Raw genomic sequence first — 15,941 nt, 5'->3', positions numbered from 1 at the left:
GGCTATGGTTTCATTGTCATAAAAGAAAAATTTGACTAGTTTGTTTTTCATGTATCTTGAAGAAATTGAACATGAATAAATGCAACTTTTTTTCTTTTGATCTAAAAGCAATGGTGGCAAATTGATGTGTGTTTTGATGAATTTTTAAATATAAACATAAGTTAAAGCAGTAAAAAATTTCACATTTTGGGTAGAGCTAGAGTGAGGTTCAAATTCAAGTCACATTTGCACATGACATTCAGCCCTTACTTGTTTCCCGAAGATTATAACTACGCCTCGATCCCAAACTAGTTGATGCATGGATCATCCCTCTCCAAAGCCTAAAAATACAATGTTTAAGACAGCACTTATAAGACAACTGACCTAAAATGATGTCCTCTCAAACAAACAACAATTAATGTATACCAGCAAAACCTAGCCCAATCTTAATCAACGCGAAAATACGTTCTGATGTTTGCTTGTACATAAGCGAAATCATGGGATGTTACATCCCTCGCCTGATAATTAGTTACCTCCCTCCCCTGTCCCTTCATCACCTGGTGTTTCAGCAGACTTCTCATCGGTTTTGATTTGTTCCTTTTCTTTAGGCTCAGTTGTCTCTGGCTTTGCCGGTCCTGGGCCAGCAGATACCTTGACCATGGAAGGACGTAAGAGTCTGTCTCCAAGTTTGAAACCTCTGCGATATTCTTCAAGTACAACACCTTCTTTAAATTCTGAGGAATCCTCGCGCATTATAGCTTCATGCAGCTGATCATGGGGAGATCAGTCAATACTAAAAAGAGACAGGTAATACAGTTTCATCTATTGGCATAAAACTACAGAAAAGGCTTTCATCAACATTACAATAACAAGGTTACACAAACAGATTTCAATGTTAGATTGTTATACAGCTCGAAGGAAACAAATTCTTGTTTCGTTCTCTTCATGAAAGAATACCATAAGTCTATACATCGCAACTCACCGAGTTGGCTCAAAAGAATGCTGTTTTAGATTGAGCTAAAAATCAGGTTGAGGTCTTCCTAAAAACCGAATAGAAGTTAGACAGCTTTTGAAAAAGTTCATCAATAATTTGACTGAATTTTGAGCCAACTCGGGAACTGGCCTGCATTAAACCAAGGATCAAATAGAATAATCACTACATAAACAACAGAAGATGGCAGCTCAAAACTTTGTTTTCCTGAACAATACAACCAATATCCTATCTATTCAAACAAGCAACACACAGCATGGAAAGAAAGCAGCTTTTTAAAATACTCAAGCATATGTGTATCTATGTAGGAATACATCTGTATTTGTAAATAGAGGCACGGGTGAGAAACATACCAATGGGTCGAATGGCTTCCCAACTGTCTCCACAGGCTCAACACCAAGAGATCCAAGGATCTCCATAAATTGTTTAGAAATGCTCTGATAACTATTATTAATTTTTTCCTCTCCCTCTGTTGCCACCTTGATTTGCGTTTTCGCTCTCTCAAAATTGTCCATAACTGACAAAAGTTTCTCAACAACTTCCCCTTGCGCATTAGTCACAAGAGAAGCTCTTTCTCTATCTGTTCTCTTACGGAAGTTGTCGAAGTCGGCACTGATTCTAAGAACCCGGTCCCTCTCACTTGACAACTCTTTAGTCAATGAGGCTACTTTTGTCTGAAGTTCAATTTTCTCATCTTCTATGGACTTGAGGGAAATTTCTATCTCTGCAACTTTTGAATCGTCATTAGTTGCTAAAGCATCTCTGTAGAGCTGCAATGAAGCTGCAACGACCGATAAAGTTTCCTCTGCAGCTGCATTGTCATCCTCATCCGAAGCTTCCTCGGAAGCAGCACCATCTAAACTCTCCTGTTCAACGGTAAGAAAATACACATTTCACTAGACTTTCAATAAGTGGGCAAGAGAAATGGAACACTTGGAAATGGGAACTCCAGCATGTCAAGTTCTAAGTTATAAAGATAAACACAAAACTAATCAGCTTCAGCTTTATTCCAAACATACATGCTGACAAAAGGATAAAAGCAGATGGAGAAACAAACTAATAGACATATTAAACATGTGTTTTTTTGGTGACGCTGGTATCCGGGCCCGCTTACCGGCACCAATGCTTGGGCAGAAGAGAAGAAATAACCTAGTGTTTTTTACCTCTGTTGGAATTTGAACCAGAGACCTCTAGTTTTCCACCATTTCGTTGACCACTAGACCACAACCTTGGGTTATTAAACACATTATCTTATTTCATTTTCATAAACCCACATCGATATGCATGCCACACAGAAGAAAAAAATACATCTAACAAAACCCAGTACATGCTGGAGAACTAATGTATTTTATCTCTCAATCTAAGACATTAAACACTTGGTGAGGAAAAGGGGGCAGCTACAGGCCAATATTAAACGTCAAACAACACTCTCTTCAATGAACTCCACGTATGGGAGCTGCGAGTAGCTGGTAACCCTGATAGAGGAGAGGGGACTGCAGTATATCACCAACCAACGTCAAAAGTTATAATATTCCTGGCATAAAATTACAAGTAACTAATATAATGTTCGTTTACAACATAAAACACTGGCAGATGCGGTCTTTGCACAACTAATACAATGACTGGTTTCCCAATTAAGGTCTAACACAACCAATGTAGTGTTTTGTTTATGGCACTTAACTCTTGATTACTAATACTGGTATAACTTATGTGGGGCTCTATGTATTATTTTATGCATGATAAAATGTAAAATAGGAATACGTCTACTAGAAATACCAAAGATAGAGTATCTAAAGACAAAAGGGTTCTTAAAGAAGGCATTCCATGCATAACATTTTGAAGGTGGCCAGCATATCCTAATACTGAAGAATACGAACTTGCCAATTCTCAAAAAAAAAAAAATAGGCATTCCATGCATAACAATCCTCATTATCATTCACAAAACCACGATCCTACATCAGTATTCACCACAACAATCCATTTATTGTAATATTTGTATAACTAGATCTAGTATGTCTAGATGTAAATCAAGTAACCCCTTAGTGAGTTATGCAGCTACTGTGGAGAAGTAAAGGTGACATCTCACATTGAATCTTATAGAGGTAGATCACAAGAAGACATGTCACTTGCTATCCACATGCATAATCACCTAACAAATTAGTGCTTCTAATGCACCTAGGCCAGTGATTAAGCCCAACTTCACTGAATGCATCGACAGAAAACAAACTAAATGTTTTCAAGCCAGTAATATGACGATTTTGTTCTATATCAAAATGTGATACTTTTCTAGATAATCGAAATATTGTTTTTTTGATGGATAGTAGCACCCTTCTACCTTTCTTCACTTAAATACTAGACTTGGTTCGCCGCCAAAATACAAACTCATGACGTTCACCTACCAGTATTTCATTACCTTTGTATTGAACTAAAAGGCGTAGGTGCAGATGCTGTGAGACTAATTCACACAACTTACAAAGACTAGATACACAAATTGATCTCTTCTTATTTGTCTAAGCCTGGATGAGCAGAATTATCTGGTACCTGGTGGAATAATCGAGGCACCATTTTCTAATAATCCTCCAGACACATTTTCCAAAACTTCAATGTATTCTTTTCCCTTTTTTTTTTTATGACAAGGTAAACCCGCAACCGCTATCCTTTGGGTGCGCACAGGGTAAAAACCTCACTCCTATGCAATAGCTCGCAAACCACATTGGAGAGGTAATCCGCAATAGGCAAACCTGGTGCAACGAGCTCGACTCAGAAGGCAAACCCCTTGCTTTCGTTGGCAAGGGGTTTCGAACTTTCAATGTATTCTTCCAGCCATGTTTTCCAAGAAGCTGCCTAGGCATAATTCTGAGTGAAGTCTTGGGAGATGTTTGGTGATCAACCCCTCTGCCAAAAAATCTTAAAGCTCCACAAATGTAACTGAGCACCCTTTAACAATATCAAACCTAGGGCGGACCCCAGCCAACTTTCTCACTCCTTGCAAAGCTTCTGATAAGTGTTAACAAATGAATACATGACTTAACACTTCGAACATTAACCATGACACTGATCAGTGATCACAAACTTTTCCTGTGCTACATGGTACTAATTGCTGGTGGGAGGTAGCACATATCCCGTATATATTAGTCGAGGTACAACACCATAGTTATCGAAAAAAAATATTCAGGCTTTCTCTGACTTGTTATATTCAACCACCTAGAAGGTTCTCCTTCTCACCATGAAATAGGTCTTTCAAGGTACTGCACCCACCATTCTGGCAATTATTCATCTTCTATATACCAGAGAAATGTACCATTTATTACGAGTTCGACTAACATGGAATTTGAGGTGTATTGATGATTAGTTGACTTTCCATAGGAAAAACCTATTGCAATCACAATATCACTAGGAAATAAGCTTTGACAGGAGAGGAATGGGGATGTGTTGCATCTAAGGTCTATGAAAATCCCAAGTTCCTTGACCATTTTGCAATTCCTAAACCAGGAAACAGATGCTGCATTTATTAACAAAAAAGAAAAAGCTTCGGCAAGCAACATAAAGTAACCCGCTACAACATGAAAAGGAACAAAAGGAAACATACCAACTTAAGTAGTCTAACAGTTGATCCTTAACCATCAGGGCTAAACAAAACAAGTGCTTCTTAACAATGGTGAAATTCCAACTCATAGTTTATAAAACTCCACATAAAGGAAAAGGATAATCTATTGCCTAATGGTATGGTCTACCTGTAAGATTCAATCCAGCAGGAATTTTCTCATCTGTCCAAGATACAGTTGTAAACTAACACTTGAAAAACAGAAGAGGATAACATAATATAACCTAATCTACTAATAATGAAACTTGAAAACACCAAATCTATTGGGAATTGTGCACATAATGTTAATAAAGGGGACTCTTCATAACTCAAATCCAAAAGCTAACTCACCAGACAAGAATTGTTAACAAAACACCTATTCTCTCAACAAGGTGGAATTAACACCTAGAGGCCTATAGGCACTCCTATGTAATGCTAAAACGAGGTCTCATTGGCCGTCGAGAGATCAAAAACAGATACAACCGATTCAAATAGCAGACCCAACAAATTCAGCCAAAACACAGTTAATTGAGATTGTAGACATAGAGAACACAAAATGCAGGATAAAATTGATGCACCTCCTGCTCGGACTCTTCTACCTGCTCCGTCTCCGTCTCCGTTTCAGCAGCCTCAGCAACATCTTCATTTGATGCAAAGATAACAAATTTCTCAATGGACCGATGCTGCAATAGCACAATTGAGTTAGCGGAGTGGTGAATACGACACCGTCTGGGGAGTAATGGAGTCTGTCTCCGTCCACAGCGCGAGTAAGATAAGAAAGTGATACAATCAGGTTTGACGGATGAGTAAGCGGTGGCGCTGACGGTGGTTGACGGCGACCTTAAGGTGGTGGCCGGCGTTGTCAGGTTGGTGGTAGCCATTGTATGGTACAGTGGAAATGGAGGGAGATAAAGCAGATAGGCCGGAAGGGTTTTAGGTTCTTTGAGAAGATTCTCACAACAAAATATTTTAACATATAGTATTTTATACCAACAAAAATATTATTATAATTCTTATATTATCGATTTAATTATTGGCTTCCAAATTTAAATTAATCAATTTTCAATATAGATACGATTATCTAGATGAAAAATTAATCATTTTTGTTATTTGGTTTAATTTTTTGATTTCCTGCTCTATATTCAAATACATGTAAATTGTGATTCAATTAATCTGATTTTAATTAAAATCATCTAAAAGAAATATATCCTTCATTGAAAAATTGTATATAATAGAAAATTATTAATTCAAATTAAATGTCATAAATATACTTTGATTTAGTTGTACCCTATAGCAAACTATAGCTATTTTCGTCACTCTCCTTAGTGGAATCTCGCTCGTCTTTCTCGCTTTTTATACAAACACAAATGTATAAAATGTGTTTGTGTTTGTATAAAGCGAGATGAAATTGTATAAATACATAGATTTTCGCTCTCCTCTCCCAGATCTCGCTCGCCACCCTCGTCTCTCTCGCTTATACAAACAGAAACGAAATACAAAAAATGCGTTTTTGTTTGTATAAAGCGAGAGAAAATTGTACATACATATGCAAATACATATATTTTCGTTCTATACACTTATAATTATACAATACAAATATTTTCCTGCCCAAGTCTTTTTTGTCTTTCTCTTTTTTTTCGTTTTATACAAGTTCAAATTGTATATAATTTATTTATTTCTCGTTTTATACAATTCGTTTCAATTGTATATGTATATCGAATTATACATATATATATTTGCTATGAAACACAATTATATAAACTTTGTCATAATATACAAATATAGATATTATATTTAATATATGTGAAAATTGCCCTAAAAATATTTATATTTAACGTTCAAACTAAGAAGAAAAACTCTTGAGTATTTGATTTTGGTATAAAATTCATCTAAGAAAATAAAGCTTTCATATAAAAATATTTCAACTAGTGTGATAAGTTAGAGGGATTTTCTTTTAAAATAATTTTAATTATAGAGTCAATTTTCTTTAAAAACATATAGTACAATTATGTTGTTTGGTCAAATAAATGTTATACTTCTCTCATTAGCTAAATTATCTTAAGTTGATTTGACGTAACAAACAATACCTTACTTTTCCTTTTTAATTTAGGGAAAAGGCTCAAATTTTTCATTGAACTTTTAGAAAATGCTTATTTATATCATCGGTTAAAAGTTTGTCCCATTTATGTCATCACTGTTAAAGAAAAGGCTTATCCATAACACTTTTTTTAACTCCGATTTTGCAAAATCATTTTTTACACACCAAACAATGTTTAACACTTTTGTATTGGTGTTTTTGGATCAAATGTATACTTTTTGCTTGTTTTTCTTTAAAAACACAAAGAACACAAGAAGAACATAAACAACTCTCAAATTTTCAACATCTTCAAATCTTCACTGAATTATCTCAAATTTCGGCTACATCATTAATTTTTTTTTAAAAAAAAACTAAAATTCTAACATCATTTGCAGAGTTCAAAAAATTCACCCATATTTTAAAAATATATTCCAAAAAACGATAGTTTTTACATTAAATCTTTATTGCCTAGTGTTTTTTGAGTTTATTTTCAAATTTTCAAATGAATTGAAGTTGTGGAGTATCTACCATTAAAGAATGTTGAAGTTTTGAAACTTAGAAGAAATTTCAATTGGGTCTTCTTGAGTTAGGGTTAGGTTAAATTCGAGCTTAAAAGAAATTGAGTTTTCATATCCAGCTCGGAGCGAAACTACTCTTGAAGTTTGAGGCGAATTAGTGAAGAATCAAATAAGTTTGAAATTTGAGAATTGTTAATTTTCTTATATGTTCTTGATGCAAAAAAGTGTACATTTGATCCAAAAACATCAATAAAAAGGTGCTAAACATTGTTTGATATGTAAAAAGTGGTTTTGTAAAACCAAAGTTAAAAAAAAAAGTGCATGGATAAGCCTTTTCTTTAAACAACAATGACATAAATGAGCCAAAACTTTTAACGGATAACATAAATGATCCTTTTCTAAAAGTTTAATGGCATATTTGAGCTTCTCCTTTTAATTTATAATCGAAATGATATCATATTAGAGTTTAATTATTTCAAATTTACCTTACGTAACATTTTAATGGAGAGAAATATGTCTTAATAATGACTTTTTTTATTTACATGACTTGAATTCGAAAACTCCGATAAAGGATGGAGCGGGCCCCATGGGTAAATGAGCCCTTAATAGTTACACCGAAATTCAGTTTCTACTGAGAATTTTCCAAACAGACCTTAAAAACACTCCCAAACCCCACCACCGGCCGGCGACCAGAAAATGGACGGCGGCAGCATTCTGGAAACGATCGGAGTGGAGATCATCGGAGTAATGTCACCAGTATCCATCTGCATGTTCCTCGTTGTCCTCATCGTATATACCCTTTCTTCGCCATCTTCCTCCGATAACCAGCAAGTCATCCGTACAGCCGCTAACCTCATATACCTTGAATCATCTTCCGATACTACTGCACAGAAGCTCGAAGGAGCCCTTCTAAACGCCGTCGTTTTTGTAGTACTCATAACCCTTGTAACATTCCTTCTGGTAATCCTCTATTACTATCGTTTCACTAATTTTCTGAAATACTACATCCGTTTCTCTGCTTTCTTCGTTCTTGGTTCGATGGGTGGGTCGATTATTCTTACTCTTATTCAACACTTCAATATCCCGATTGATTCCATCACTTTTTGTCTCCTACTTTTCAATTTCACCATTTTGGGGGTCATTTCTGTGTTTTCACAAGGGGTTCCGATTCTGCTTAACCAAATGTATATGGTTGCTTTAGGGATTATTGTAGCTGCTTGGTTTACGAAATTACCTGAATGGACTACTTGGGTTGTTCTTGTTGCACTTGCTTTGTATGATCTTGTTGCAGTTTTAGCTCCTGGTGGACCGTTGAAGATGTTGGTGGAGCTGGCTTCTAGTAGGGATGAAGAGTTGCCTGCTTTGGTGTACGAGGCTCGGCCTAATGTGAGTTCGAGATCAGGGAGTAGAGGACCAAATTTAGGGCTTTTGTTAGCTGGGTTTTCTGATGGGGACCCGATTGAGCTTCGGGTTATGTCGAGTAGTGAAAATGTGGTTCAGAATGGGAGGGTTGTGAGTGAGATGAGGAGTGAAAGTGAAGAGATTGATGATGTTAGAGAGGTTGAAATTGAGGGGGAGATGTTACCATTGATGGGTAGTAGTAGTAGTAACAACGAAAGAGAAAGGCCGGTGGTCAATGAAGATATAAGAGAAAGTAATGAGAGTGATCGAGCTCGGGTTTTGGAGAGGGAAATTGAGGAAGAGGAGGAGAGAGGAAGGGGGATAAAGCTTGGTTTGGGAGATTTTGTTTTCTATAGTGTGTTGGTGGGGAGAGCTGCAATGTACGATTTGATGACCGTTTATGCTTGTTATCTCGCTATTATATCTGGATTAGGGTGCACACTTATACTGTTAGCGGTGTGTCGACATGCCTTGCCAGCACTTCCCATATCCATTGCTTTGGGGGTCATCTTTTACTTCTTGACAAGGCTGTTGATGGAGCCATTCGTTGTTGGGACTTCGACGAATCTTTTGATGTTTTGACCCGTGGCATGTGGAGGGGGAAGTTAGAAAGTACAGGATATATTGAGTTTTAAGACATATATTTTGATTTAGAAGAAAACTAATTGCTTTCGGTACACCTTTGTTTCAAGGTTCCGAGCAGGAAGGGACAACTCAGCTATATTTTGTTCTGATCTATCTGTAAAATCGCAAGTCTATTGAGGTTTGTCCCTCTATTGATTCTCTAACTGATTTTGGTATACCTAATATTGTTAAGAGTGTTATAACTCCCATTTGTACATGGGCTAAAAGATGTATTCCATGCACTTGACGTGTCGTATACTATATGATTTGATAAATTCAAGTACTTAGCTATGTATCAGCTGTTGGTGTAAGTAGTTCTATTGCTTATGCGTTACAGTTCTATTGGTGACAAGCTACTTGTTGAAATCTTAGGTTTGACCCTAACCTCTTGAATGCTTAACATTCTACTCAATGTTATTTTTCTTGGATCGTAGTGTACATCAGAATAGAAAGGGAATCGACTGCTACATACAACTATAGAGCAGTTGTACTTGTACTATATCTTGATTCAACAACTCAGAATAACAATGTTCAACATAATTTTTCATCTATGTACATGATATCTTAGGATTCTGCTTATTTTCTATACTAGATTGGAAAATCCATCTCCTAGTTTCATCTGGTACTTGGTGAGAGGTACCAGTGCGTTCTTTCTCTCACGCTTTGACTTAAGGGCTGTCAATGTGAAGATTTTTCGGTATCCATCTTAATCTCAAAGACCTTGCTCTGGTTTGGAGTGTTTGTTTTCAGGAAATGATTCCTTTAAAAGCTAGTAGAACTGATTCTTTGCAAGGAGCCATTTGAGGTGAAGTATTCTTGAGATATAATCAGGTCATAAGCTTTGTGTGCGATATATTAAAGAGGAATAAGCACAGCTGCTAAGTAAACCAACTCGCAAGAAGAGTATGTCTTTCTTTCTGTGATAATGTCTGGCTCAGTTGCTAACATACTGCTTTAACCTAAAACTAAGTACTGAATTGTTTTTAGTTGATTACCCTCCCCAGACCCAGTTGTGAGATTTCATTGGATATGTTTTTGTACCTGTTGAAAGCATTTTTCGTGAAAATGGAAGCAATTCCAAAGTTTGTGAAATCAGAAGCATATTGTTTGAGAAATGCTGTTGCATATAGGCAGAGAAATGTTCAATTGCTAATCTAGGTATTGCCTTTGCATCAACCATTACTATTTCTACCTCCTTTTTTGGCCTTAAAGCACTTCCCTTTATGTTTTTGTTTTGGATGTACTATTTCTATTTTAGCTTAAGTTCTGGTTACACATAATTTACAAGATCGAACAGATTCCCTGTTCAGAGGAATAATATTGTCATCTTTAGGCAAGTCGAGTTATATTTATTTGACTAGCAACAGGCTACATCTATACACATTTTTATGTGGTTATAAAGTTATAATATTACATCATACAAAAACAGCAATGCCACTCAATATAATTTCTCTCTTATATACAAGGATTTATCGTTGCTCAACCCCCCAACACATTTTGCAATTTTGATATCAATTGAAGATCAAGGTATGATGCATTGTATGTCCATGAGCAATTTCTAACCCGTCGACATAACAAACAACCCCTTTCATCTTTTGTCATCAAATGCTTTAGCTTTTTCTACAGATTCCATTGCTTCTTCAAACGATTTCTACACTCAAAGATCACAATTTGATAGTTAGGGGAACTTCACTGCTTACTAAATATAAACAAATACTACTAGAACTGAATGACTACAGTGAAGTTTATATAAATTTATACAGAAACTACATCGAATGCCCTATGAACCATATGTTGATAGCTACAAAAGGATCTAGAAGAAGATAAAGAGTTCTTATGCAAAAGGAATTCTAAACCAAGTTACCATTGTGAAATAAGAGAATCATACACAATCCTACTACCATTGAAACAAGAAAAAGGGGACCAATTTTATTACATGTGAAAGCAATACTAAAACCTAGTTTAAATAAACAAAAACTGTATAGATAGTGATGAAGAGAAGGAAGAGAAGTCATACTCCAGAATTTCGCATCTTCCATAGTGCCTCCCCACCTGCATCAACTACATATGTTGCACCTAACAACACACTGCAGAGAAATATAAATCAGCGAGTTACTTGGAAAATTTTAACAGGGTCAAAATTGAGGTGAATAACTTTTTTAATAACAAAAATATTGAGGTAAAGTAAAAGAACAGGATGATGCTTTGAAGAATCAAGTTGTTTCACATGAATCAGGATGTTTAGGAACTAGAAATACATAGAATTCACCCAAATCGTAAGGATGAGACTGGACAGTAGACGAGACAAATTTGAAATGGCAATTTTCTTGAATACACAATGAACTTCTTGGAAAAATAAAATGCAAGACAAAACTACTAGGTCTGTGAATATGAGTGGTCTTTGAACTCTTCAAGCCCTAGGCCCTCGATTCCAAAATTTGAATTTACATCATAAAAAATACAGCATAGTGACGCTCACATAGAATTTCCCAAACGAAAAGCAAACTCTCAGGCCTCGGCAAGAAAGTTCATCTTTGTTCAAGCCGTAGTTTTCTATTGGATCTTGATGACTATTTCCTTAGAAGGATCACATAAACTACTTCAACATTCACCATGGAGGTGCCTTTCCTTGTTTGCTTGTCTCCCTTAATGAACAGATGCTATCTATAACCATAGCATACAGTAAAACCATTCAGGGGAATGCCAATATGCCACAGTTCCCTCATTACAAACACATCAAGATTGAATTGAATGATCAGAATCGTTGAATATCCCACTCAAAACTTGAGATGAGACTAATTCATGAACCTTGGGTAAGGCAAAAATGCAGAAGTAAAACAAAGATTCTGACTTTTAACTGTAACTCACTTATTTAGTCAACACCTACTATATACAAATGAAAACATATAGAGAAGAACCATCAAATTATATGGAAAACCAACTGCAGCTGGTACTGCATACATAAAACCACATACCAAGAAACCAATAATGTAGCAAATTACGATACCTAAAGTTCAAAATAACCAGACAATTTAGAATTATATGTTTTTTTCTTTTGGGTGGGGGAAGGTGGGAGAGGTCAAGTATTGGGAATAAATTTACAATAACATAACACCAACTGTTACACATTGAAAGCATCTAGCACACACAGGTAGGAAGAATACGTACATATAAGAAGTCTAACACAAACTCATATTGAACATAAGACTGTTAAACTCAGGACCTCCACTTTGACTTAGCAACTATGAATATAATACACATGACTCAACCGCTAAGTCTAATGGAACAAAAAAGCCCCTTAAAGTTCACAGCTTTACACAATACATATCGCCTCAAATAAACCTTTTTTAACAAGGTCATATTGCCACAAGAACTATAAACAAATTCAATACTCCTCTTCCCCAATTTATATGACAATCCTTATTTAGGGCATTCCAAGATACTTCAATTAAACTATTCAAAATTCGAAACTTGTTGGTTCTGTGACCTTCTCTTTCACTTTACTTTAAACATAAGTTTAACATTTTTCTAATATGACTTCCACTAGAGCTAAAAGATAAACTTATTGAGTATGGGAATGAAACAAGTCCAATTCAAGCAAGATGGATACTGGGAATTCATATAACTACAACTTAAACTAGTTTGAGATTGAGACGCAAATATTGTTGTGATAATGTGTCAATCAACTACCATGTTTCAAAACGGATCAAAGAACACGAAAAATTACCCGGCAAGTGCAGCATTGAGGAGAAACGCCCTTGTCGTCATGAACCGCAGAACCATCTCGAATTTGGTAACAATACTTGCAGAACCGCCGGCATCAGCAGGCCGACTATACCCATACCCATAATTATAGCTATTTCTATACCCGTTCTGATAACTACGATTATAATAGTCACTATTACCGCCATAATTATTCGCTGAATTCCGGTAACTATTGGACCGGATATTGTAATCAGCGCGTTTGCGATCGTCGATCAGAATCTCATAAGCTTCGGAAACTTGCTTGAATTTGAGCGTAGCGTTTTCCTTCAACTGATGTGAAGAATGTGCGTGCTTGTCGGGATGAAATTCCATTGCCAATTTCCGAAACGCTTGCTTGATTTCTTCCTTGCTAGCACTTCGTGTTAACCCTAAAACTCTGTAATGATCCATTGATGGATTTTTTGGTGTCTGACCGAAATTGGGTCAATTTTAGAGGAGATGGAGATGAAGGTTTCAGAGCTATGTAAGTTTATTCATGGCAGAAAAAGTGAGAACTGCGTGACATGATCGTGGAGCTTCCATGGCCGTGAGCTCTTCATTAATCCATGTAATTATAGTGTGTGACGTTATTTATTAAACAATAGATAACAATTTAATTTATCTAAATATTATATTTATTAAATTAATATAATATAATATATTATGAAACACTCTACTTATAAGCAATTTTTATCCCTCATTCAACAAAATATGTGTTTTTAAACTTATTAAGTAAAAAAAAGTTATGTTTTAGTTAAATGATTTTTAGAACTTATTAATTCCACATGATACTTGATGTGTTGTAACAGTCTTGGTGTTCGGTAGCTTGGTTGCACTCACACAAATTACACATGACACTTGTTTATTTTATGGCAAGGTTTGCAACAGTTGCAAATCAGCAAAAACTAGCATGGCCTATCAAATTTACAATTTCTGACCAACGAGAAGTGTGAAAGAGTGATAAATATTTCTTCATCTTTAATCGAGAGTCTCGAATTCGAATTTTTTTGGGTATGGAGTCGCCTTTGTTAGGAAGCGCTTTACCTTCAATGTGAGACTTTTTAGTGTAAATTTGAATTTAGTCGGGCTCCGGTGTTTGGGAAACAAAAAAGAAAAGAGTAAAACCAAGTTCTGGATTTCAGCAGGTTCACTTTGTGAAACACATACCATAACATGACAAGCATCCCAAACTAAAACCAACCTCTAAACAAGTATTCACAGGCCTCATGTATATAAAAATAAAGGATGGAGACGGTGAAAGAGTTGGATTACTTATTAGGATCCACTAAAACATGTCATTTTTGAGTCCTCATATGAACAAGTGCTTGTAATCGCCATTTGCCAGCATGCAAATGCGGTTATAGCTATATGTATCTGCAACAGAAAAGACTCATTATCAGAATTCATTACTTTGAAATTTGAGTTATAACAAGCAAACAAAGTTCAGCAATATTAATATATGAAGATGGGTATGCATAATATCAATATTCACTCATTTACACTTCGGATTTAATGAAACAAAACTCCCGGTGACTTGATTTCCGTGTTCAACAAAAAGGTAAATCCTAAAAGCTTTACTTCTTGATATACAAGGAGGAGATGAGGAGCTTAGGTGCCAACTTCGCACTCTTGTAATGCATAAAGATGATCAAGCTCATAGGGGTATAATACTACCAACCAAAAAAATATATAAGTGGTCTGTTTACAGATCTACGCTGCACAATCCAATAGCATTTTAGTATAAAACGGTAACTGCCTATAATTCCAGTACTCCTAATAACTCGCACAAACTTTGAACGTAAGTTGTTTTTCTTCCAGCATACTTTTATAGGAAAAATAGCTCGACAACATTTATGGTTCATGACTATAAAGCATAAGTGCAGGAAAACGAAAAGCAAACAAAGAAGCAAGCAGGAGGATTCCAGCACCTAAAGACGTAGTGATAAAAAATTGTAAAATATTAGTGAAGTGATACCTAGTGTGTCCCCAAAGTTGGACCATATTTCAGCACGGATAGATTGGTTACTGTCAGCGATACCTATGACCTCAACAAACGTTGTAAGAGGACCAGGTGGATTGCCTTTCACAACTATCTGCTGGTCATCTGTAGATCTCCCATTCACTGTGCCACTGCCATCAGAGCGCATAACCTGAATCACAGCTCGAACTCTCCTTCCCATGTACAAGCGGAGGAGCTCAGCATTGACGAAGACAGCAGGATTTGTTGTGTCCATACTCTAAACAAAAATAGGAAAACTGAGAGAAGAGTTTAACAATTAAGCACAAGTATTGGCAGATTAAACACTGTTTTTCTACCATGTTAGCCATAATTACAGTGCAGCATCTTCATTCATTTTATTCATATTTGAAACAACAATTGCATCTAACTCCTATTCTGTCTAACAATCAATTAGTAGATCCATCACTATGCAACAATGAAATTACCTGGAGTTTGGTGGGTTCATGAAAGCACAGCAAATACATAACACCAACTCAGAATAAAGAAAAATAGTTGAAAGTCTTGTAATTCCATATTTTTGCATAAAAATATTCTACCCAAAAACTGAAGTACTAGATTCAATAAGAAAGGAAGATGAATCAAGACTAAAATATGGACATAAGTGAAAAGAAAACGAAATTAGGAGGGAAGATGGAGAAATAAGAGAGGCAGGGAAATTAAAGCTGGTCTCAAGACAGGTACAACAGGAAGGAGAGGGAAACAAAAGTAAGGAAGAGCAAAACAAATAAACCAACTAATACCAATGGGGAAATAATGCGAAATTACTTTCTAAGTCATTTCTTTCCCCTTTTACTGAAACAAGCTCATGACTGTTCATATTTCCTTAGTTATCCATGTTGGTCACTTCTTTTCTCGAAGGGCATGACCTATGTGCTATCACTATGGCACTACCATCTTCTAGTGTTCTCAGTCAAAGTTTCCCAACTCAATAGGGAGGACTCATAGAACTAACCACCCACCCACCCACCAAGCAAAAGCTGCAAGCAGCCCCAGAACTTACCCCC

General features: G+C 36.0%; 4 protein-coding genes across 7 annotated transcripts in view; 1 reads left to right on the top strand and 3 right to left on the bottom strand.

Annotated features, from left to right (window-relative positions):
• Window positions 1-161: 161 nt before the first annotated feature.
• LOC107002413 (protein GrpE) lies at window positions 162-5,521 on the bottom strand. 3 transcript variants are annotated; one of them, XM_015200432.2, is made up of 3 exons: window positions 5,153-5,521; window positions 1,324-1,836; window positions 162-747 (listed from the first exon to the last, which is right to left on the bottom strand). In XM_015200432.2, exons 1-3 carry the CDS (start codon window positions 5,432-5,434, stop codon window positions 505-507), a joined length of 1,038 nt encoding a protein of 345 aa, XP_015055918.1. In that variant the 5' UTR covers window positions 5,435-5,521; the 3' UTR covers window positions 162-504. The 3 variants fall into 3 exon arrangements, with proteins under 3 accessions (XP_015055918.1, XP_015055917.1, XP_015055919.1); XM_015200431.2 differs by having other exon boundaries at window positions 5,132-5,520; XM_015200433.2 differs by lacking the exon at window positions 162-747 and adding an exon at window positions 817-1,102 and having other exon boundaries at window positions 5,132-5,521.
• A 2,251-nt stretch (window positions 5,522-7,772) lies between these two features.
• LOC107031956 (presenilin-like protein At1g08700) lies at window positions 7,773-9,522 on the top strand. Its single transcript, XM_015233481.2, has one exon. The coding sequence runs from the start codon at window positions 7,845-7,847 to the stop codon at window positions 9,129-9,131; it is 1,287 nt and encodes a 428-aa protein (XP_015088967.1). The 5' UTR covers window positions 7,773-7,844; the 3' UTR covers window positions 9,132-9,522.
• A 956-nt stretch (window positions 9,523-10,478) lies between these two features.
• Window positions 10,479-13,498, bottom strand: LOC107031959 (chaperone protein dnaJ 72). The gene is made up of 3 exons (XM_015233482.2): window positions 12,901-13,498; window positions 11,191-11,260; window positions 10,479-10,824 (listed from the first exon to the last, which is right to left on the bottom strand). Exons 1-3 carry the CDS (start codon window positions 13,326-13,328, stop codon window positions 10,762-10,764), a joined length of 561 nt encoding a protein of 186 aa, XP_015088968.1. The 5' UTR covers window positions 13,329-13,498; the 3' UTR covers window positions 10,479-10,761.
• A 531-nt stretch (window positions 13,499-14,029) lies between these two features.
• LOC107001706 (replication protein A 14 kDa subunit B-like) overlaps window positions 14,030-15,941 on the bottom strand; it is a 3,832-nt gene continuing 1,920 nt past the window's right edge. Inside the window, exons 2-3 of one of the 2 annotated variants that reach the window (XM_015199671.2) lie at window positions 14,893-15,154; window positions 14,030-14,291 (exon numbers count right to left, since the gene is read on the bottom strand). In XM_015199671.2, the coding sequence (XP_015055157.1) occupies window positions 14,227-14,291; window positions 14,893-15,151 (324 nt within the window). In that variant the 5' untranslated portion in view covers window positions 15,152-15,154 and the 3' untranslated portion in view covers window positions 14,030-14,226. Of the gene's footprint in view, window positions 14,292-14,892; window positions 15,174-15,941 lie in introns of both variants that reach the window. The other variant, XM_027912462.1, reaches the window with a different exon arrangement.

Source organism: Solanum pennellii, chromosome 10 (genome assembly GCF_001406875.1).
Source record: "Solanum pennellii chromosome 10, SPENNV200".
NCBI classification, from domain to species: domain Eukaryota; kingdom Viridiplantae; phylum Streptophyta; class Magnoliopsida; order Solanales; family Solanaceae; genus Solanum; species Solanum pennellii.
Note: the sequence above shows the minus strand (reverse complement) of the source record. Positions and strands in the feature narration are given on the sequence as shown.

What these genes read in the sequence shown, in the direction of transcription:
- LOC107031959 (XM_015233482.2), bottom strand. Translation starts at nt 13,328, where the DNA reads ATGGATCATTACAGAGTTTTAGGGTTAACACGAAGTGCTAGCAAGGAA. An exon ending in CTCAATGCTGCACTTGCCGG is followed by an intron (nt 11,261 to 12,900) that starts GTAATTTTTCGT and finishes ATTTCTCTGCAG; the next exon opens with TGTGTTGTTAGGTGCAACAT. An exon ending in GGAAGATGCGAAATTCTGGA is followed by an intron (nt 10,825 to 11,190) that starts GTATGACTTCTC and finishes CTTTGAGTGTAG; the next exon opens with AAATCGTTTGAAGAAGCAAT.
- LOC107002413 (XM_015200431.2), bottom strand. Translation starts at nt 5,434, where the DNA reads ATGGCTACCACCAACCTGACAACGCCGGCCACCACCTTAAGGTCGCCG. An exon ending in TAGAAGAGTCCGAGCAGGAG is followed by an intron (nt 1,837 to 5,131) that starts GTGCATCAATTT and finishes ACCGTTGAACAG; the next exon opens with GAGAGTTTAGATGGTGCTGC. An exon ending in GGAAGCCATTCGACCCATTG is followed by an intron (nt 748 to 1,323) that starts GTATGTTTCTCA and finishes CCCCATGATCAG; the next exon opens with CTGCATGAAGCTATAATGCG.
- LOC107031956 (XM_015233481.2), top strand. Translation starts at nt 7,845, where the DNA reads ATGGACGGCGGCAGCATTCTGGAAACGATCGGAGTGGAGATCATCGGA.